Source organism: Anser brachyrhynchus (genome assembly GCF_964034855.1).
Source record: "Anser brachyrhynchus genome assembly, chromosome: 7".
In the NCBI taxonomy this organism is placed as follows: Eukaryota; Metazoa; Chordata; class Aves; order Anseriformes; family Anatidae; genus Anser; species Anser brachyrhynchus.
The window spans coordinates 41,886,818-41,910,607 of NC_137701.1; the positions used below are offsets into that span (position 1 = coordinate 41,886,818).

General features: G+C 35.1%; 1 protein-coding gene across 20 annotated transcripts in view; it reads right to left on the minus strand.

Annotated features, from left to right (window-relative positions):
* Positions 1–763: 763 nt before the first annotated feature.
* Positions 764–23,790, minus strand: part of BAZ2B (bromodomain adjacent to zinc finger domain 2B) — a 142,153-nt gene continuing 119,126 nt past the window's right edge. For 15 of the 20 annotated variants that reach the window (XM_080599995.1, XM_080599999.1, XM_080599997.1 and 12 more), the window contains 14 exons: positions 23,080–23,154; positions 17,787–18,030; positions 15,803–15,865; positions 14,450–14,594; positions 12,312–12,979; positions 11,506–11,782; positions 11,178–11,333; positions 10,563–10,723; positions 9,342–9,652; positions 8,821–8,956; positions 6,711–6,857; positions 4,423–4,688; positions 3,527–3,670; positions 764–2,236 (listed from right to left, as the gene is read on the minus strand). In XM_080599995.1, coding sequence (XP_080456121.1) covers positions 2,083–2,236; positions 3,527–3,670; positions 4,423–4,688; positions 6,711–6,857; positions 8,821–8,956; positions 9,342–9,652; positions 10,563–10,723; positions 11,178–11,333; positions 11,506–11,782; positions 12,312–12,979; positions 14,450–14,594; positions 15,803–15,865; positions 17,787–18,030; positions 23,080–23,154 — 2,947 coding nt within the window. In that variant the 3' untranslated portion in view covers positions 764–2,082. The remainder of the gene's footprint in view (positions 2,237–3,526; positions 3,671–4,422; positions 4,689–6,710; positions 6,858–8,820; positions 8,957–9,341; positions 9,653–10,562; positions 10,724–11,177; positions 11,334–11,505; positions 11,783–12,311; positions 12,980–14,449; positions 14,595–15,802; positions 15,866–17,786; positions 18,031–23,079; positions 23,155–23,790) is intronic. The other 5 variants (XM_080599994.1, XM_080599991.1, XM_080599988.1 and 2 more) reach the window with 3 other exon arrangements.

A 23,790-nucleotide genomic window follows, 5' to 3' on the forward strand; every position in this document is an offset into this window, starting at 1 on the left:
TTGAAATCTTCCAAAATGTGATGAAGAGGAAAGCCATGAAGCAGTCAGTGGTGGAGCTAGTGTTAGAATGCAAGGATGCTTTAATATCCAGATGTGAATTTTTTTTTATTTTATGTAACACCGGTTCTTCTAACAAGACTTCAGAAAAGAAAAATAACATTCAACAAGATGTTCTGGAGAGGGCAACAGAAACAAACAAAAATTTTATTAAAAAACAGACACTCAGCAGAGGGAGAAAATATAATGGCAAAGGGGTATAAAAAACAAGACTAAAGCTCAAACTTGGCAGGCCTAATTTAAAATATAAAAAAATTACTTGTCAAGGGAGCTTTAGGTATTGGGGCTCCGCAGCACTCATCTACAATTCTACTTTCTTTAGTCAGAACAATGATTATGACTCATGCCCTTCTACAGACCAAAAAAACCCAAACCATATAATCATCATTGTTTTTAAGAAACATTACATGTGGTACGTATTTACATTACTGTTGTTACAGCGTGAATGCACGTGATAAGCGGGACTGGCAGAAAGAGGTCAAACACTAGGCAGCCAACTGGTTACACCTAAAGGCCGCGTCATCTATGCTCATTCAAGTAGGTGGTAGAACCGCTACTCTGCCTGGCAATTGCTTCAAGTTACCATTAAAAGGCCAGGAGAATTAGATGCATCAAACAAACAATGTTAAATGCAAGACTCCCAAGATATTATTAAAAACATTCCTGTATACGCAGGATTTGAAATATTAAAATCGCCAAGAAAATCTGGTTTGCAAAACAGTCGTTTATTGTATCCGTGCCACACATACTAGTGTAAAATAACACTCCTAAAAAAAGGGAAAAAAATGAAAAAAAGAAAAGAAAAGGAATGCTACCTTTCCACAACATTTCTTTTAAATAAAACTTCAAGTACTCTTACATTAGTACAAAAAAAAAAAAAATTCTATCTGCCCCAACAGGCCACCACAACACACAGTAGATAAAACACAGTGGTTACGAATGTCTTTTTTGTTATTTATGGGGCAAGGCAAATGGAGGGGATTGTTTCTATGAAAAAATACTGTGTGCGTAGGAAATCGTCACAATTTTATTCCACACGAATACAAATGATTATACTTGAAATTGAGGCTGTGGTGGCTTGAAATTATGTAACAAAATAGAAAAATGGAAAACTAATATCCCCTACACCCTGTTTTGAAGGCAGGCACTACCAAGATTAAGGAGACTCCACAGTGTTGGTAGAGGATAATTACTGTACAAGCCATATAGCTGTAATTATCTTAAGACTAAAATAAAATGCTACTGTCCTCCTAAGGCATAAACAATAATGTCTGCAAACAATATGTACACATCATACATATTTAAAACAAGACTTAATATAAACAATAATGAACAGTATATACATGTCTCAATTTTTTCTTCACTGTCTTGAAATACAATTTAACTACACAAGTGATGCAGCAACATATATATAAATGTACTTGTAACTCTACAGTAAAGTTTAATTTTTAGTGCTTTTACAGCACATCAGTGTAAACAGTTTCACTTGGCTTTGTTTTATATTTTAAAACATTCCTTGTTGTATTTTCAAGATTTAAAGCAATTTTCTAATTCTTCCTTTTCACAGAAAACGAAGATTCTGGATGTTGTATAATCATAAATAATTCATAAAATTAAATACATTCACTAAAAAATAAACTACAAAGTAAAAAAATGAAAAATAGATATTTATTGAAAGGGAAAAAGAACCATTTCCCCAAGTAGAGCTCTGGTGGTTGAATATTCAGTGCGTTTTGATATATTTTTAATTGCTATTGCACTATAACACCCCTTTCTTTGAAATTCTTTGGGTGTGCTTCCCTGTTCTACCTAAATTAGTTTGTTAAAACATACAAACCAATAACCAAGGGGCCATGGTTGCTGTAGGAGTGAAGCCTTCAGAACTAGTATCACTCTTCTGTGACATTTTTAAGGAAAGAGAACAGTCATTAGTTATGCACGTGCCTTGCACTTTCATGTAACTACAGTTCACATTGCTGGTCTTATCAGTCCTCATTTAAAGGAGAAAAATTAGTTCTGGTAACTTCAGCTCAATTTGAAAATCTCTGTCCATTTTTTTTCAAAATATTTCCTCATGTTGTGGCCAGCCCTGCCTATGTCAGAATCGTCTTCATTAAAGGTTTCACAGTTGTCAAAAACAAGCCTGACATCTAGCGAAAATGCCTCAAGATTAGGGTACCTGAAAGAAGAAAAAGGTAAATGATTTTTGGAACAGTGACAGCCAAAGGAGAAAAATACTTCAACTACATGAAAAAGAACTCTTATCATCAGTGAATTTATAATCAGTCACAGAATGCTAAATGAATAAATTATACCTTTAACTTTTTAAATTCAAATTTAAATATTTTCAGGAAACTGAACACCATTGTAAGCAAATTCTCTTTCACTGTTGTTTTTGTTACTGTACTAAAAAAAATTGTAAGGTAGAATTTCAAGTCTATATTGGAAAACAAACTTTTTTTTTTTTAATTAGCTTCCATTTTCCCTTTAACAGTTTTCTAGTTAAAATACTATGGGTATTTTCCACTTAATCATCTTTTTCTTGGGTTTAAGCCCTTTCAAAGGAAGTGTTGAGTACAGCTGCATTTACCTAAAAGAGGAACATTCAGGTATATTGGATGATTGGGCTGCCTGGATTAATCCTGTAACATTGTCTTTTTTTTTTTTTCTTATCCTGAACACACACAGTCCAAATAGCATTCCAGTATTCAGAGCAATTGTTAAAAAAGAAATACAGTAGAAGTCTCAAGTCTACCAATAGGCATGTGGAATATATTACGCTCTCAGGCATAAGGGAGGAAAAATCTCAAGAGGTTAAAAAGCCCTTTGTGTCATCCTAGGAAACTTGCTTTGCGTGGTGCTGACAGATGCTGAAAAGGGTTCATCGTTTTCTTTATGGATGACAAAGTTTTCTTTGGTGTTGGGGAGTCATAAGAGCACCGGGATGTAATAAGGAAGGAAGGAGAATAGGAATATTAGAAGTGTAAAGGTAGTATCATCATCTTTGTAAGAAGTTGTGCAGTCTAATTCTAGGACTAGAAAATGATCAACTGCCATTACTGGAATGTCTGGAATGTTACCCCACACCAGTGGTACCAATTCACTCCAACACACTACAACATTATTTAAACGGACTCCATTAGCTTAAAGCCCACACAATTAGAAAAGTTATTCCTGTTGACTGATTTTGTGCATTTAACGTGGCAATTCTATTCTTTTTCTTGTGAAGTCAGTTCCACAGGTCCTCCCACCTGACATGTTATTTCAGCTTAGATACGGCAAAGACAGACCTTAACAGTTATGAATTTTTGAAAGTAGAGAGGTGCCAGAGAAGGCACATAAAAATAGTTGACTTGATTTTTTTTTTTAATGTACCGTATTTCAAGTTGGCATAGCCTTTTTAAAGTTTTGCTGAATATTTAAACATTTTCTTAAAATGTAAAGTAAAATTTAAAATACTTTTACTTACTGCCCACTAGTTAGCTTGTCTCTAATGGTAGAAAAGTCCATAGGTTTTTTAATAACTTTCTTATAACCAGGAACAAGTTTCAAGTTTACAGGAAGTAAGAAAGGCCAGGCATCTTCATGAGTTTCCAATTCTGAGAGAATCATGCTGAATAAAATAAGGATTTAAATCAATATTTTTAAACTGTTCACATATTCACAAAGGTTGTTCACTGTTCCATAAATTCATCATATACTGTGAATAGGTTCATTCTACAAAAGGAAAACACTTGTATTCTATGCCCTCTGCAAGGCACAAAACAGTCAGGCAGATAACTGACAATTCAGGGTAGCAGTTAGTTCTCTCCAACAAACTGATGCAAGAGGAATTATCTGTGCAATGTTAATAGTTTGAACCTCAATAAATGATTTGCAACTTAATTAAACAGATACTAATACTAGCTTTCCAAAACCATGGAGAGGCTAAACTACATCACTTTATACTGACCAGAAACACTAAAAAAAGATGCTTTTCTATTACTATCTCATCCTCTGTAAAATGCAACAATGCTTTTCAGACATGGTGGATAATCACCTTCAAAACAATTAAGAAAGCTGTCAGTACCACAGCTCTCAGGGTTCTTCCCATTCTTGGAAGGGCAAGGAGGAATAAATTTCATAGACCACACTCTACCATTAAGTACTTTCCTCTTGGGCTTCATTGCCAAACACAGCATTTACTCCAGCAAGCAAGCAAAATCCTTTACATCTGCAGTCAAATCATCACAACATGGGTGGAGATGCATGACAGAATAGGGTTTTTGTTCCCCAAAACACAGGTAAGCGTAACAAGGCGTTACTGGCTTCAACAACACGTACCATACTTTAGAATCTGTAACTTTATAAATAAGCAGATCATACCTGCATACAGCCAGGTCCTTGGAATCATCTCTTTTAGGTTTCTTAATAGCAGTGAAATTTTCTTGCTTTAGTTGGCTTACAGAAACATTTTCATCCATTTTCCTTTTTTTAGGATCTGTTTTTCCTCTTTTTAAGGAGATGCTTGTAGTTGCAGAGTCTTCATCCTCTGTATCTCCTGCTAAAGATAATTTCCTGCCTTTCTTTTGCTCATTACTTTTTTTCCCTTTCATTTGAAGTTTTTTTATTTTTAGAGTTTGACCACTTGCCTATAATAGAAAAAAACAGGAATAAGCAATAGCCAAGAAATTACAGTAACCTTTGTACCCAAATTGTGACAGTATAAAAGCACCTGACTTTCAGGATGGTAAGACAATTCCTCCTAACAAACAAACCAGGCTGACCAAGTTTTAGGAAAAGTATTTGTCTATTCTTAAAAGACTGATATAACCATAGCTGAGATTCTACATTCATTTTCAAGTAACGACATTATTTTTAGGATATGCAAAAAGAGCTTTGAAAAAAGTCAGTGGAGTGGAGGGATCAATTGATTTAAAGATTAGAAGATAGATAGGAAAAATGTAATTAGCTTGACTGTAAGATAACTACAGGAGAACCTAAAAGGAGTATGAAAATAAAAGAATGGTACAAACAAGTTGAAATAAGGATTATTATTTAATCAAATATAAAAATATTTACAGACCATGAGGTGAAACTAAGAAAGGGTATATTTTTGGCATTGATTGTAACTGGCAAGGCAAAAAATGTGGTCAGTTTGTAATTAATTTGTCATCTGATCTGTAACGTGGAAAATGTATGTTGTGCGTAGAATTACTTTTCCTCAATAGAGAACACTAGAAAGTTTTATAAATAACAGCACTCAATTAATGCCATTCTGTATCATGTCTATGTTCTTGGTCCAAGGACAGAAAAACAGTCAAGCATGTCTGTTTATACAGAAATTGAAAAGGAATTCTTATTTTCAGCCATTTGGATAAAAATGCAATGTAAAGCAATGAGAACAAATCAATTGTGAATATCTAAAAGCCTGACTTGGAAATATTCTCTATTAACTCCTAATAGGTGGGAATGGAAGGTGGTTAATGGCCACCTCATTTTAGACAAGAAAAAAATCTAAAATGAATTCAATTAGAACAGCAAACTTTATATCTAATCTTATGCAAAACTGTTTCAATGTTTTGCAGAATCTTGAATCAATATTCGATATACTTTTAAGTTCTCCTGAAGATTCACTTTAGATATCTTATACCTTTAAATCTCCAACTTTCATCCAAATTTGTGACAGAAAAAAAAAATGAGAAAAAAGTTACTTTGTCATACTAAAAATGGTAATTATTTTAAGGAAAAAAATCCCATGTGTTCCATCCCATAGCATGATAGGATAATGTATATCCTTATAACAAGATAAATTGCAATATGATCCCATGATAACTACAGGAAAAAGCTACAGAATGAGTTTAGCTCAATACAATCAACCATGAGCTGTTTTCATTATTTGGGTTGCACAAAATTATTTCAAAAACAATCTGTCTTCCTTATTACTTAGTGAAAGATGCATAAAAAAAGGGCCACATTGACAATAATTGGAGAACACAGAAAATTGAATACGATAGTGAAAAGCTCTTTCTTCAGTTACAGTATTCACAGGTCATGGCAGAAACATAAGAATGAATGAATTTAGCAAAAACTGCATTTAATTTCAGGACTAGGTACAGATGGGAAAGACTCTGGATATTTAACAATACTACCTGCTAATTCAGTCATTCTGATACAACTATCTTAAAGTTCTATTTAGACTGTTTTTATTGGAGGAAAAGAACACACACATGAAACATACACAGCCTCTCTCTTAAATGCACTATGGTGTATCAAAAAAGTAAAACTATTCTTTGCTGTAAAAAAGGCTGATTTACTAGGTGTTTTTTCTATGGTTGGTCTTTTCAAATACAAAGACGTTGGTCTGTCAGCTCTTCACAATGAAGCTCTAAAGACAAATGCCGAAAAGTATTACAAAAGAAAAAAAGCTGGCATTGAATCGGCAAGAAAATTCTGTATGTACTTGCATCAAAATCTAAAATCTAAGACAAACTGTAGCAACTTTTGTTGCCATTGAAATCCTAGTTAAATAAAACTATGTCTCATATTAGTTGCAGCCCAATACAAAACATATAGATAATTATTTTTGTTGAAAAAAGCACTGGTAGACATACAAACTCTAGCATCTATAAAAAGGGTGCTATATGTCACTTCACCTTTATGGTTAGTGTTACCTTTGCTATGCATGCAGGACAAAACCAGTCACCATCTGGTATTGTAGTGATCTTGGGTCTGTGGCAGTAAGTATGACAGCCTTTATCACAACCATCACAAAGCAGCAGCAGCTCCTCATTATCTCCCTTTCGACATATTTGGCAGTACTACAACACACAGAAAATTGCTTCAGTTTAATTTTTAAATTTTGAAATGCAGGAATGGTACCTAAATTGCACTTCCCCTTCTAACACACAAATTCACTCCGAAAATTATTTTCATTTTACCACAGAGTCTGGTAATAATCACATTTGTAAAGGAATATATATAGTGTGTGAGGAACTAATCTAAAAGCTACATGGAAACACATTTGAAAATTCATTGTAAGTTTGGTGTCCTCCAGTATAAAAAACTCTGAATACTTTTTATATTCAACTTATGTTGATGGGAAGTAAAGGTGTCTTATACCTATCAAAATTACTTGGTCCACACATACTTTCCCAGTCTCTTCATTTATGCCCATGCTGCACACGTAAGTTACTCAATGCATTGCATTAATTTATATTTTACATTTAAGAAGTATTTTCAGTTAATAATTGGTAAGGATCTTATCCAAAGACACCATTAGCAAACTCAGTAATGCAAACCCATTGTGATCTGAACACTCTCTGAAATTCACATTAATAACTAAAAATATCTAACGTGTCATCATTTTCCTTACAAGCATCGTGTGGTTTTGACACTCTTCTATACCTGGACTTCTTTTTCAGGAACTTAAAGATCTCCATGTTTTCACCAAGTATTTACATTTACTATGCAATTCATTGCCTAGAACATTTCAATCAAATTGAGAATGATATTGTACATTTTTTCTGGTTAATAAATTACTACACCTTGAAACATTCAACTGCCTTTCACCTGCTCTTAAATTGATAAACTTTGTTCTAAAGATACAGCCTTAAAGCTGAAAATACATAAAATTAAAGAGACACCCCTACACGATAATTTTTACTTAAATCATCCTTTAATTGTCCAGATGTAATTCACATCAATATAGAACTTGCAGAAGTTAAAAATATATAGAACTTGCAGAAATTTAAAAAATTAGGGCAAAGACCAATAATGAAAGAATCACTTTTGCCAGAACCCACTGTGTAGCACTGGCCATACTTAATTATATCACAAAGCTGGTTCTTTATCATAGAACCACAGAATGGTTCTTAAGTCCATCTTAATTCCAACCTTAAAGATCATCTAATTCCAACCCTCCTAGACACAGACACATTCCTCTATACCAGGTTGCTCAAAGCCCCATCCAACCTGGCCTTAAACACTTCCAGGGATAGGGTTTATATAGCAAATGAAGCTCAGATTCAACAATAGTGCAATAACTGGAGAAATATCTTTACATAATACCATTTCAACAGCAATTGATTTTAATTATGAAAATTCTTCCTATCACCTTTGCTGTAGTAATATTACATTTTTGCTTTCAGAAATTTGAGGTTCAAAGGTCCATGCAAATTTTGATACATGCATTTTGCATGCCTTCTCTGTATATGCGATTTAACACGGATCTACTTGTTAAATGGGCATGCGTACAAGGAAACAGGTATCTCAGGCTGTTTGCTCAGACACTTGCCCAATTTGTATGTCCAGTTGTTAAAGTGTACATGCAAAGCAGCCACACATTTGGAGCATCTCAACTTCCTGAAAAAGGAAGTCCTTAATTGGGATATGTGACTGTGAACCACCATAAAGTTTATGCCATGGATGAGATTGGAAATCTTTCATCGGATAGATTATCTTCCATGAGATGAAGCCACAAACAACTCTTTTTACCTAAATGTTAATTACAAGGAACAATTACTATCTTACATGTAACAAACTATTACAAAAGCTTTTCATCTTAAGAATTTAATGTTATTAGTTTGGAAAGAAGGAGAAAATCCTTTCTGGTATATTTATATTCACCTGTGCACAATGTACAGTTTAAGTGTACTAAGTTTTACAGACTGTAATAAGAAATACATTATTAATCATGGTATCTTGAAATACCTAAGATGGGAAACCATGATACAGCAAAATTAGTTCAGTTACAGTATTTTTTTTTAAATGAAAAACACTTACGACTTTCATAATAGATTTTTCCCATGCTATCGATTTCTGTAACTGCTGAATGCACAGAGCTACTTGTGCAGCACTGCGCGCTTCTGACAATGCCCTTCTCCACACCCTTAGCCCTGGAGCAATATCCTCTTCAGCTCTGCATTGAAATATAGAGAAATTAAGTTGGTCACATCTGTGTTTGCTTATGTTTAAACGTGGAACAATCATTATCACACTGAAAGCCAAGCAATGACAAAACATACACAGCCAATAAGTATAAGGCTTAAGCAACTAAATTTGATGTAGTGCACAGACTGTGGCTACGTGCCTCAAAGCTTAATAACAACCAGTTAAATGTAAGATAACTTTGCAAGATTATCAACAAACGTAACAAAAAATATCTTTACAAAGCACCATGCAGAATAGCATGATCCATACGGATCACAGACATACAAGAAAGTACATAGATAACAGGCAATAGAAAATAGGCTCCAATTAGCAAAGAAGCACAATAATTTTTCAAGTTAATCTCAAAAACCTACCCGTCACCATCACCACTAATGGATGGTGCAGGAGCAGGGACAGTAACTGTGCCCACATTATCCAGTTTGATCTGAATGGTGGTACTTAAGGGGCTCTTCAGATACCTTCGCTCAATGTTCCGCTCCAAGTCAGCAAGCCTGGTTACAGCTATATCTAGAGGGTTGTCACTCTTCCGCTCTAGAGAGCTGGTACTGCCTTCTCCGCCTCCAGCACAATCCCCATCGTGCTTCTTGTGCAATCTAGTAATTGACTTATGTTCATGATATACCAAGTCTTCTCTTTCTGATGCAGGTTCAGGACACAGCCAGCCCTATGTTAACAGAAAGGTTTGTGCATTTATTGGTTGCTATTAACTTTGTGTAAATAGAGGAACTGTTTTACAGATTAAGACTAAATAATTGAAGACTTGTTTCCAGTATATCTTGGTTACTTGTAATCCATCTGCAGAGAAACTTTCCAAAATCTTCAGAGAACTAAAATAATTAATCAAAAACATACAAGCATTACCAGACTTCCCGAAGGTACTTTCCTGCAATGGTCTGCATTCTTATCTCCATTCGAAGTATCCTGTTCTACTAGTCAAAACATCGCAATAGGTCTATCTGTTCAGTAGTCTCAGAAGAGAGTTATCAATTGGTCACATAGAACTAGCATCTACTCACAGAACATACTACATCCAAAACACACCTGTACTTCTACCAAACATACTCAGTCTGGTATCATCGACATTGGAAAAATTCCAAGTTGTAATGACAGGCAGTCAATTCTTAACGCTTTTACACTAACCCATTTATTGCATTCTCCATGACTCTACAATACTCAGGCAAGGTATTATGATGTATTTGCAGGCTTTTCTGAAATCAATAACAGCAACAATAACCCCAAAACAGACAGAACAGTGGCAAAACCCGCTATAATTAAAATTATCTAAATGCAATGAAATCTTGGCAATCAGAAAAGGTTATCATAAAAGGAACACTGTCAAAGAACACTCTGCAGGGGCAGCGACTCTGACCCATCTTCTTCAGCTGAAGATTTAACTGCAATGAAATGTCTGAAACGCAAATATCCATGACACTGCTGCAGCGTATTTTACTTGCAATTACAGATGAACAAGAAGGCACTTACCAACAATAAAAGGATTGCTACTACCTACTTTAAATCCTTACCACTTCAGTAATGTTATTTTAAAGAGACATTTTACTAAAAGTTGGTTTTACCTTAACTTGCAAACTAGCTGATTGAACTCTCCTCTCTAGATCTTCCACCTGCTGAAGAATAGCCAGATCCATCTCCATTGCTTGTTCTTCTACTGACCAGTTTTCCACAACATCTCGAGTTACCTGGTTATCTTCATTTTCATTGATATCAATAATTGCAACTGCATTTGAGAATCATATTTTATTAAATTATTAACATAAATTCCCCTGAGTAAATTCAAACTTATTTACCTGTCAGTCCAATTAAATATTGAAGAACTGTTATAAAAGTGCATGACTTAAAATATCCAGTATGACAACCAAATTCAGCATTGTCAAGCTTGCAGTTTAAAGACAAGGGTAAGGGAAGGCTGAGGTATATTTTTACAGAGACAAAAAAAAAGCTTGAAGTGATTACCAGTACTTAGGCCACTAGAGGAATTTATATTAAATGGGATTTCTCCAACACTGCAACTTTCCAGAACAAGGCTGGTAAAAAGGCAACTATAATGAGACCTTTACATTTTTTCTGGCTGCTACTCTGCCTTTGTATCTAAACACATCTTGGAGAGATTTCTGCAAGTTTTCTTATCTGGGACCCCAACACCATATGTAAGATAAATACCAATTACATACCATCCTTATTTTTTATGCAGGCCATAGTGATATAATCCATGTGTTTCTGTATTTGCTTTTGTAAGGCCTTTTCTCTTATTCCCCTGAGATGCAGCACTTTATGCAAAGATTTTAGTTCCTCGGGATCGGTAATCCTCCACCACCCATACTGCATTTCTAAATCAAGAGAAGTATATATATAAGTATTTATATACTTTACAGGTGTTTTTAATGTGATAATAATCAGATTTGAGAAATTCAGTAGGGAAATTATAAAAAATAAACTGTAACAGCACAGTAGCACTAGAAATTATCCTTCAGACGATTCCATTTAATTGTTCATACTTACCTTCTGGTATGGGTTTTGGGTTTGGGTAATCTACCGGCTTGGCTACTTCCACTGCTGTACAGGGAGCAGAAGCTATTTTTTCAGTCTGTAGTGCTGGTGATTCACTTTTACTTGTAGGAACACTAGACGTCAAGAATGGGTTACCATTTCCTTCTGATAATCCCAACCCTGATCCAATAGCAGGTAAAGGAGATGAAAATGGAACATTTGAAGTGAGAACTCCTGTAGACCATCCACAAAACTGAAGTCCCATTATAGGTAGTCCACTCTTCATCTGCTACACAGAAAATATTTTTAACACAATCACAACCGGTATTTTTCAGTATTATCCAGAAACCTGCTTTATGATCAGGATGCTAATTTTCAAGCAGTAATTAAAACATAAAGGAGGCCTTTACTCAGTACTTTGAGTAGTTTAGGAAAAAAACACAGCAGTAACGTAATAATTCTTGTTAGGATCCTGTGAATGCTTCAGGAAGAGCAGCTTTTGAAGGGGGCAGGGTCAAATTTCTGAAATCTGTTTTTCATTTAATACCATGGCCAATCCCTAAAACCAAAATCAAATTTCTGAAATATACACACAAAATATCAGACATCGGTTTACGTCATCTTATCTTTTTTTTCAGTAAAAAAACTTCTATTATAAAGCATCTGTAACATGGAACGACCTATTAACATTTAGAAACAAGCAAAAAGAGAAGAAATGAAGACATAATACCACTTCTGTGAAATAATTCAGCTCAGCAGAAATTCTGCAAAATAAACAAAGCAAATTCACACTACTTAAAACATAATTGTTTATTTACCTGCAGTGGTGGCAATGCAAAAGGACTTAATCCTGCTGGACTCTGTGCAGCTGTTGAGCCCAGAAGAGGTGATGGAACAGGTGAAGGTGACTTTGATGGTGGATGTGACTGAGGAGTAAGGGAAGTTGTAGTAGCTGGTGTATCTATATGGGTGACTGACATGTCATCACAGGGTATTCTCGGTAAAAGGCTGAACCACTGTCTGCTCTTTTCAGTAAGAGTCTTTAACAACTGATCACTTGGAATTAGTGGAGAATTGTAAAACTTTCCTGTCCCGCTTGGAATGGGACTGAAAAGATTATTAGAATCGGACTTCTCATTGCCACTTTGTGATACACTGGGCTGAAGACTGCACAGAGAGTTTTGGGAGGAACTCTGATAGGATAACGTGCATCCATTTGCTGCACTGCCAGTAGGTTTTTGGGAAATAACGTCAGATTCAGGTGGCATTTTTGCTACCTCTAAGAGTTTGCTCAGTTTTGAAAATGATCCTGGCTTTTGTAAAAACAAATTGGTGTTGTCCTTTTCTTTCATATCTTCCTTTTGCTCACAGTGAGTTGTATTTAAACAGTGTAATTTTTCTTCAGAGGTCTCAAATACCTCTTCTTTGATATGAATGCTTTCTACTTTTTTTAACTTCTCTTTTTCTTTTGCAATTTCTTCTAGACCTAAAATTGTACAAAAACACATACAAAATACAACAGACCAAATAATTTAGACCATTTTTATCAACTTTGTTATATAAGCAATGATTTTATTTTTTACCTCCCTGCATGCTAAATTGACTTTGGTGGTTTTTTTGTTTGTTTTTTTTTTTTTTTTTCCTTCTTTAAAGGAAAACATTTCTGACTTTACCCAAGGAAGTAAATTCCAAAGCACATGCAGGTTCTCTTTGGCACCTGCTGTGCAGTTAAGTACCACACAAACATTCACTCACTTTGCTTCCCCCAGTGGTATGGGGAGAATTGGAAAGGCAAAAGTTAGAAAAGTTGTGGGATAAGACAAAAACAGTTTAATAAGGAAAAACAAACAAACAAACAAACAACTAAACAACCAAAGGAAATAATGCTATTGCTCACCACCAGCTGACAGATGCCCAGCCAGTCCACAAAAAAAGGCAGTCCCCACACCAACTACCCCCCCCCCCCCCCCATTTTATTGCTTAGCATTATATCATATGATACAGAATATGCCTTTGGCCTGTTCGGGTTTGGGGTCAGCTGTCCTGGTTGTGTACCACCCAACTTACTGGCAGGCAGCTTGAGAAACAGAATAGGCCTTAACTGTGTAAGCAGTGCTTAGCAAGAACTAAAACATTGGTGTTATCAGCACTACTTTCATTACAAATCCAAAACGTACCACCATCTGAGCTGCTACGAAGAAAATTAACTCTGTCCAAACCAAACCAGCACACAGATACATATCAAATCTTTAAACATGGAATATTCTGTGTATTTGTACCCAAAACAAATATCTACTGAAAATGACAGAAAGAAATGAATATCCATATATTCTGTGGTTGTCCTAGCTTTCATATGCAGAGTTCACTGCCACAGAGAAATAACTAGAATCATGGAATCATTCAGTTGGAAAAGACCTCTAAGATTATATATAGCCCAACTTTACCCTGGTACTGACAAGTCCACCACTAAACCACGCTACTAAGTTCTACATCTACACGTTTCTTGAAGACCTCCAGTGATGGTGATGACAACCTGGGTAGTCTATTCCAATGCTTCACAACCCCTTCAGTAAAGAAAATTCTCCTAATATCCAACCTAAACCTCCCCTGGCACAACTTGAGTCCATTTCCCCTCATCTTATCACTTAGTGCCTGGGAGAAAACAATTCAGAAAGAAAAAAAGAAGAAAAAAAAGAAGTATGTAAATATGAAAACTTTATTAATTGACAAATGATTAACACTCATTTTGAAAGAAATATTAACTGTCTCACAACCAGAAAGGTAGTATCAGAAAGCGCCAAATGAGTACAAGAGGTTTACTGACAGTTACTTCTTTAGCCTCTGGTTGGAGGTAAAGCCTAAAGACCTCACTACACAAAAGTATTGCCTACAGACACTGGCAGCATGTCTTGGCAAGGTAAGCCCTGACATGACATTATTCTTTAATGCTTCTTACCTTCACCACTTTCCATGCCTTCTACAAAAACACCACCACACTGGGGGAGAATCCAATACCGGCGCCTGTAACGATCTTGACCAAACATCATTGAACGCAAACAGTGTGAAGCTTCAAATAATTTCTTTCTATACTGGCTTTGTTGCTGTTTTAAAAAAAGGAAATCATCATGATTGAATAGATAAAAAAACAACACACAACACAAAACATCAACAACCTTTACAACAAAACATCTTCTAACTGTCCGACTGAACAGAAGTTCAAGAGTCACATAAGTAGGCTCTTTTAGAGAAGATCTTTTTGCGTGCTATGTGATATTCCACTCACGGTTGCTGCCTTCATTATTTTACTTAGAGAGAGGCCTTTAAAAAAGGCAATCGTATTCTGATTCACCTTACGTTTATCAGCTTTCCTCTAAAAACACATTTTTTTAACGCTAGAGCCTGACTTTTAAACACAGACTCACAGAACAGAAGGATCAATGACAACATTGCTCAAGAACAACTCAAATCCAATCAATTAAGCAATAACAGCAAATACAGAGCACTTGAACATAGCCAACCAGGGTGTGCTACTGCAGCCACTGATGGGAAATTAATGAGATATTTTAACTGGTTCATTAAAGAATATTCAAACAAACAGTTCTACGAGGGAAGACAACAAGAATTTCAGTTCATTTATTCACTTTTTTCACCACTAAATTAACACTGTTGGAAGTCAGGTGTAATTCTGGACTGCTAATTTTTTTGCAAATTGGCACATGAGAGAAGCCAGCAGACAATGCTTTAAACATCATATTTTCTGATAGAAAGAATAAACTTGTTAATAAAATACATGGTCCATGAGTAGCCCAATCTACAACACTTTTTCTTCAGAATTTATGTTTCTCTTTCTATTCCGTTATTTCTTTAAAAATCTGAAGCAAAGATAGCTCTCTTTATTGGCCTGGAACATAGCAGTAGCAATTAGCTAACTATAGGAAGAAATGAGAACTGCAGTCATTTGCATAATGAAAAACATCATTGCTTGTTGTACACAAAGCTTTACGATCACTTTCTAAAATCAGAAGTTACGTATGGCTAACAAAGATTTGAGATGTGCACAGATATCAATAACAGCTTTCTAAGCTTCTCTTGAGTCAAATCCACTAGTGCAACAGACAATCATTCTTTGGATTAAACTCACAATTCGGGTGTCATAAACAGCATCGTCATTCACATTTTTATTAAATGAAAGCTGATCCTGAGTTCAATTTATATTAAGGCAGAGGGTGACGAAGGTGACGGCTTATAGTCCAACTCTTGATATCCAGCAATCAAATCTGAATTATAACTAAGATAGATGATCTCTCACCTTTGTCAGTTTTTCAATCTGCTTCTCTAGTTCTTCAACACTTGCTGTCTGGTCTCCATCATCCTATAATCACCAAATATACTGTCACATCAAATCTATTTCATGATAAAATCATACTAACTCTATCTTACCAACATTACAGTAGAAAAGATGTAACAGAAAATGAGACATCAAATGTGACAGGCAAATCCTAAGGGTAAAAATGTTCAAATATTTTACATGTTGGATATATTTGACAAGAAACAACATAACTGGAAAAAGACCCGTCTTTCTGAGTAGCATTAACTACTGCATATGCAGGAGAAAGCTGGTGGCCAAACGTTTGCTGAAAACATTCTTTTACTGGAAGAGATAATTCAGTTTGTGCATAAACACTTAAAACTATAGAATTTAATCTTATTTCCTATGAAGTTTTTTGGATATTCAAGTTCACTTAAGAGTTTTTCATACATGAAATAATGTAACCTGTCAAAATCTTATCAGTCAGTCTTTGGTGAGAGCAAACTTGCATCTTATTTAAAATGTCTACAAGAAATTGTAGAGTCACATAAATAGCAAATCTGCTGTAACATTTCCAGTATTAATCGTCTTAATTTTTGAAGAGGAATGCACCTGTGATTAAGCCTATTAGCCTATAAGCCTATTTCCCCCTCTTTCTTGTCACAGTTTAAAAGATTAGTCGTTTACATAACAAGAATTTTAATTTAGTTCCAGAAAGTCTTTGGGGATAACAGTGAGTTTAAAAAAAATCCTAGGAGCTCCAAATTACTTGCAACATAGGACACTGGTCTTCTATTTCATGGCTTTGTAAAAGAGTACCAGAGTGAAGCCATCTGAAATACCACATACAGCACAAATGCAATGGAAACCTTTTTTTTTAGAGGTGTTATAGGACTTCTGTTTGTAAGATGTGCAGTGCACCAAACTGTAAGATTGCATTTAAAAGAAACAGATTAGGAGAAGAATGTGAGATTAGATATGCAAATATTATCTATTTTAAATTCTAAAATATTAGTTTGTAAGAACATTGTGCTATACCTCTCAGGTGGTCTCTTTGATTCATACAAATTAGTTATACTTGTAATAAATTCTCAATAGTGGCAAAAAGGACTGTTCCTACACTAGAAACTAGCTGGATTTCTAACGAAGAGTGTTTCCAAAGATTTGAGTTTCCACATTAGCGTTACGCGCATGCACTCTTTGAACAGACATATTCACAGCACTCTTAAAACTTTAATGTGAATTTTAAAAACCGTACACAAATATATCAAAAATATGTCATTTTCTGGCAAAGTGCAACACCCAGTGCTACAAGTTAGTATTTGGTATTGCTTGTCTCCTTTATCAGGTTTCACGCAATACTACAGTGAAATTTGTGGACTTGTGGCACTTGTACCAAAAATTCACTTTGTCAGCAGTAGAAAGAGTTCAGCTCAAAAAACTAAAAATGTTTCAGTGATCCTTCCTGCATCTGATATTGGCTAGTAAAAATTTTATCATCTTGTGATCAAATAAGTTGGGGAATGAAATTCACTTTCTCCAATACTCATTAACCTAGAAAAGTTAGGAAGAAGCACACAGTAAAATCACAGGCAAGTTTTATAACAGATAATGTTAAATTTAAGGTTACAATTCTTTACTATTATGTTAATTAAAAAAAAGACCTTTATTTTCCACTAATGGAAACTTCAGTTATGCACGTTTGCTAAAAAATCTACAGCTCTCAGGATCTTGTACAATCTCGCAGAATTTCAGGAAAATTAAAATGAAGTCAAAACAAGCAGGAAGCTATCAATATATACATACACACACACTCTGGAAAATAAACTTATTCAAAAAATTTAAAAACAATGGATGTAAACTATTTTTCCTTCATTCTTATTTTAAGATTTTGGGGAAATAGTACCATGTTGCAGAGAAACAGAAAGGAAACAATTTTTAATTTACCAGTTAATTCTGTTTAAGTATATTTAAAATCCCTCACCTCATCCTCACAAACTTCTGCCTTCTTTCCTTTCTTATCTTCTTTGTCCTCTTCATCTTCCTCATCCTCATCTGCCTGATCATCACTATCATCGTCGTCATCATCATCATCATCACTGTCCCCACCCTTTCGTCTGCGTTTGCGGCCTGGTGTTGGTGTTTCCAAAGACTGCTGTTCCTCTCCTATGTCACCACCTCCTGTAGCATCTCTTTTGCCAGTTTTTTTGGCATGAATTATTCTAAGCCTTTGAAAACATGACAAGGAGTGAAATTATGAAGCTTGTTTGTAGCATAAACATATCTTTCTTCCTGTGTGATTGAAAGTGAACCATACATTTTAGATTCAAATTAGTTCTTCTGTTCTACAATGATACTGTATTACCTGTTTATTGTCATTAACCAACAGGAAAAAAAAATCGGACTGCAGAAAGCCCTTCAACTTATTCAGTCCTGCAGAGAATCTGTTTCTCCCAGGACTGCTGTATTGCATAACCATTTAAAGGAAATGCAACATAAAAGTGGTTTTGAGAAGTCAGAAAGGACAACTAGAAGAACTATTTCAATTTCTTTATCTTCTGTTTTATGCATTTAAGAGTATGATCACATAAAATACCTGCCCCATCCACCACCCACAACCCCTGCGAAAGAAAAATTCCTAAGTTGGAAGTATGAAATTACTTACATTTGCATAGCAACAGCATGGTTAGAGTATTTTTTTTTTTAATTTCAGATTTTTATGTTTTTGTTGGTGGTGTGTTTGTTATTGTTTTTTTAATTTATATATTATTTCACTTCAGTACGGTCCTTTGATTCTTCCATTTTTGGATACAGTTTCTCTTCTGAGAAACATTAGCTACCTAAACTACTAGATCACTCCATCAAACCCTCATTTTTCCTTTTATGAAAGAAAAAGGAAACTTACATACCAGTAATTATGGTTGTTGTAGACCTTCTTCTTCTATAAAAACCCTATAAGACAAGATTCCACACAGCAAAAATTATAGTTCCACCTATCAGGAAGCTAGCAGGCAAACATGCTGAATCGCAGGAGGTATAAATAGCCAGGCCTAACCAGTCACTTATAATGCAGACCAAAAATGCAACTGTCTTAGAAGAGATTCATAAACGTGTAGAAAAGACAAAGATTTTATAAGAGATGGTTGGAAGAAGGTAGGATGGGAAAAGTAGAACGGTAACGACAAACACAATTACCAGTACGTAATTTTCCCTTGTCGCACTTCTCTCTCTTCCCATCCTACAACACAATATTCCATACAGCAAGTGGCTACAAATACAATGAGTGTTGTAGAAGTACTGGCTTCTTAGTCAATGTACACTGACAAATGTATCAGCTTTCTAAAATGCTGATAAAACCATGCCAGTACTCAACAGCACAGATTTTAATGAAGCTGTCACTGCTCAACTGACAGTAGCAGTTTTTAAAAAGCAAGAAATCATCAAGGGGACTGCTATTTGCCTTAGAAATGTTTTGGATTTGTTTTTAATGCAGTGGCTTATCCACTGAAGAATTTATAAAGTTTTATGATTTTATTTTGCAATCAGTAATGGATTTTTAGCAACTTAGAATATTTTGGACAAAAAAATTGAAGCCTTCCAGTGACTTTGGAAGCAAGTACTATTTTTTCAGCTGTGGTGCAAAAAGCTTTAGTCTTACCAAATATCAACATTACTCAGGCTTGCACTGAATTAATTTTTATTTATTTATTTTTTTTTTTAGAAAAAGATCTACTTTTACTAGGGTAACTTCAGACCATCAAATCCTCTTCAACTGGACTGGAAATTCCTGCCTATGCACAGAAATAAACTATCAAACAAAGCAACGTTGAATGCTGTGTGACTGAACAACTTTAGAGACAAATTAGATGAAGATAATCTGGGAAACAACTCAATAAAAAAAGCTGGCAGATGAGTTCAATGATCAACAAACACCCTCATTTATATACCTAAAAGAAATGAGAACAAGTGAAGAAGGCTACTTTCACTGAAAGCAAAAATAGAGATAAAATGCTGGAAAGCACCAAAGGAAGCCTGCATGACACTACAAATAAAGATGGAAATGAATCAAAGATGCCCTCCTTTTATAGCAGTACAAGCTCCCAAGGCAGCTGTCTGTATCCAAAGTAGCACAGAGGAAGAAATCAATGAGAACGTAACTTCAAATAATGTTCAGATTTGTCAAGAGGTGGCACAATTTTCTTCCTACTACCTACAAATATGGCTGAGAGAAGAAAACCTTCACTCAGAAAACTCTTTCATTTCCAACTCTCACATACAGACTAAAAGGACTTCTGTAACCTATGAAGGAATTACTAAGTCCATTGGCCTATAGAGAAGAACGGGTGACCCACCAAATACTCAGATATGTGACTTAAGCCGACGCTTTCCTAATCTGTAATGTTTACTAGATCATGGAAATAAAATTCCCCTTTTGAAAGCCTCCCCCGTAATTTTGTACATGACATAAATATTAACAAATAGCAAGGAAAAAAAAAATACTAAACATCACATTCTCTTAAGACTGTTCACTTGGGGTCTCAAAAATTGAAAGTTTTCCAAATCAGAATTACCTCCTACCCAAATTCAAGGTGTAATTCCTACCCCTGTCTAACACTGTTTTTGGTTTACCGTTATCATTTACAACTGAGATGGCCTCATTGGAAAGAAATTAACTTACAAGGAGTATGCCATAACACTGGAATGTTAAAAACAACATCGTTGTTGTAAAAAAACTTGTTCTGCAGTATTTCAAAATTTCAAAGCTTTGTGAAGAAATAGGTATTATCTAATCCTTCAAGAAGCCACATTTCATTTTTATTGCCTTTTACATCGATCAAGCTACAAAAGAGATGTCAAGAAGACATGTAATGGAAAAGAAGACACTGAAGTTATGATTATCTAGCAGTAAAAACACCTGGTTCATCTCAGGGAGACAGTCTTCTGACAATAGCTGTGATACAAAATACAGATGACAAAGAAAGATTAATTGAACTGATGAGACAGATACCTTCACAAAAATGGTGATTAGTATCAAGATTCACACCTAAATGTGAAGGCAATAAATGTGACCTCTCACTGACCATCAGCCCTGTAGAAAGTGTAGTCTAGGCAGCTCAGAATTCAGTTTCAGACCATAAATAATCTAATTCTCAAGGAAATCTGTTCAACAGCCATAAGAAAAAACAACAACAACAGTCTCTCTACCAGCTTTTTCCTTTTTGAAGCCTGGGATTCTAATGGGCTTTTTTTGTTTTGTCTTACATCTTACCAACATAGGTTTTCATATCTCCCCCCCCCCCCGAATATCCGGTTGATAAACTAATCTGAACAACAGTAGGAGCATATGTAAAAACATCTTCTGACACAAGCAGAATCTCTTCTTGTCCCACTTGTATATACTTCAAGACAATCTGGACATCATCCTATGATGATTTACACGACACATATGCTCAAATCCGGTACCAGGCTGAGCTGAAATAAAACTCATTCCTCAGAATCCTTTATTCTATCACTACACACTTTCCACATACAAAGAGCTTTTGTTTTCAGGTTTATGTGCATGTAAAAAGTGTACAGGTATCTGTCAATCACATGGCAAGTATTCAAGAGACCAGATATTCCTAAAACTGTCTGGGACTGGGATATTTAAAAACTAGCCTGAGCTCTAAAATGGATGGGGAAAATAACATGCATAAGAATGAAGCTTAGAAGCTGAAGAAAGACCAAACAGAAGGCTTAAATGAACAGGTTTCTTTTCAGAGAAGCCCCACAACAGTTGTAAGATTCTATGAAAATCACCAACTGACAGAAGAGGACAGCATTGTTTTTAACCGGTCAATGAAATCTCTTCTTTAAAGCTTCTGAGAGTTCATCAGAAAAAAAGTGAAAAATTCAAAGATTTTGAACCACAGATGAGAGAGATGAGTCAAGTCCAGTGACTTCAAAGAAGCACAAGAAGAATTTCTCAGAGTACTCCCATAATACTTACACTTTAAAGTAGGAAAAGCACTATTGAAACCTCACATCCACACAGGAGAAGAAAACACAAGAAAAAGAGAAATGATTGTAGAAAGAAAGAGCGGCTTAGGGCTTCAGGGTATTATGCCCACTATTTGAAGGGAAAGAAAAGAACGATCATGAGAGAAAATGGAGGATCCTACATCTACAAGTACTTACAGTTTGATGGAGGGAGAGAAAGACTAAGGAGTCCCTTAGGCGACAAGAACAGGCAAGGGTCCCATTCCACTAACAAATAATTGTCTACATCAGAACTTCAGCGACACTTTTTAAACTATATCCCCTAGAAGAAATACAGATGAAGACAGAAAAAGGTATTTGGACTGTCCTAAGGGATAAAATGTATTAACCCTATACAGACTGATATCTACAGTATTAGTAGAGAGTTATTTTTACTGGTCTTATTTTTTCCTCTACCTCCCTCTTGTCCTTCTTCTTTACTTCTTCCTTCTTCCTTCGCAGATACATTAAAGGGAAAAAAGGGAGAAACAAGATTAGAAACACAAGTACCTAAAGCAAAGACTAAGAAAGGATTCACCATTCCTGGTAAGAAGTAAAGATGACCAAGAAAAAAGAAAGAGTCTGGCTATGCATTTTTACCCCCTGTGATTCATGAAATTTATGCCTTCTAGCTTCCTGGTAGTTGGAGCCATTATGCTTGCTGTATGGAATTTTGTCTTGTAGGATGGGAGAACAGTGGGTATGATGCTGAACAGTCTTAAAACGTTCCAATTTTACCTTAAATGAAAACATTAAAACATCCCAATGTTTGCATGCTACAGACAATATCTAACTATAGGGAATGATGCAACATACACAAAATGGAAACGTTAATATTATGTAATATAAATAGGCAAAATTTAATGGGTGACTGTTGTATGAAAACCATGTTTTCTTAAAATGCCTTTCAGAATGAACATTACTAAGTATGGTAGGTCCAAAATAAACTTTGATAATGTCAATCACAATTTGACTGCTCATGTAACATTCCAATAAAAAATATATAATTTTTTTTTTTAACCAAATAACACAAAATGGACTTAACTTAGTTCCAGTTATGAGGGACACTAACACTCTGAATCTCATGCTTCTTTAGCGTATGGTAAAAGACTGGTGCTGGGACACTCTAAATTAACTTTTTGGAAAATCTGTAATTGCATCAGATAATTTTTAACTAAGAACCAATTGCCTATATAGTAGCGTATCTGAGCAAATGCAAAAAAGCAATACGTGGTAACATTTAAGGAAATGAAACTTACTTTCGAAGTTTGCCTTCAACCATCCATTTATCTCTCCTTAAGTTCGACATATAATCAATGTTTTTGTCAATTTCACTGTCAAAGACAAAATAATCCAAAGTAGTCAAGGAAACACCATTAACTGTGATCTTACATATCTTTTTCCGACAGACATTTATGCAGAGATTCATTGTCTCAAAGAGCTACCTTGAAGAAATGCTTAAAGTACAAAATAATTTTAAAGCTAGGAAGTTTCAATACTTGGAATGTCCATGCAGTGTACTACTGTACATGAATCATGCAATCTTTATTTAGAATACAATGTAAGCTTTCAGAAGTATGTCATTCAAAATATTTGACACTTCTTTTCATAGTTCCCATTCAATGTGAAGCCTCCAGCTGTATGTACCACAAAGGAGCTAGCCTTACACAGAATACAAAATTATCACAAATACAGCTATAGTATTCTCTCGAGGATCCATGTGATCTACAAACTAACATCTATTTTCCAATGCAGACATTGAAGAACAAAAGTAGTGGTTCAGTTGTCAATTATCTGGGAACCCACACCTGAGGAATTCCAGCATCAACAATTTAGCAGCTTATACTTGTTTCAATTACGAAATTAATAATAATTACGAAAATGAAGCTCAACTTGTTTTTGAATTATTTTTATAAATCTGGTTTTACAGTTCGTCATCTGTAATATACATAAGTGAAACAATTCCTTGC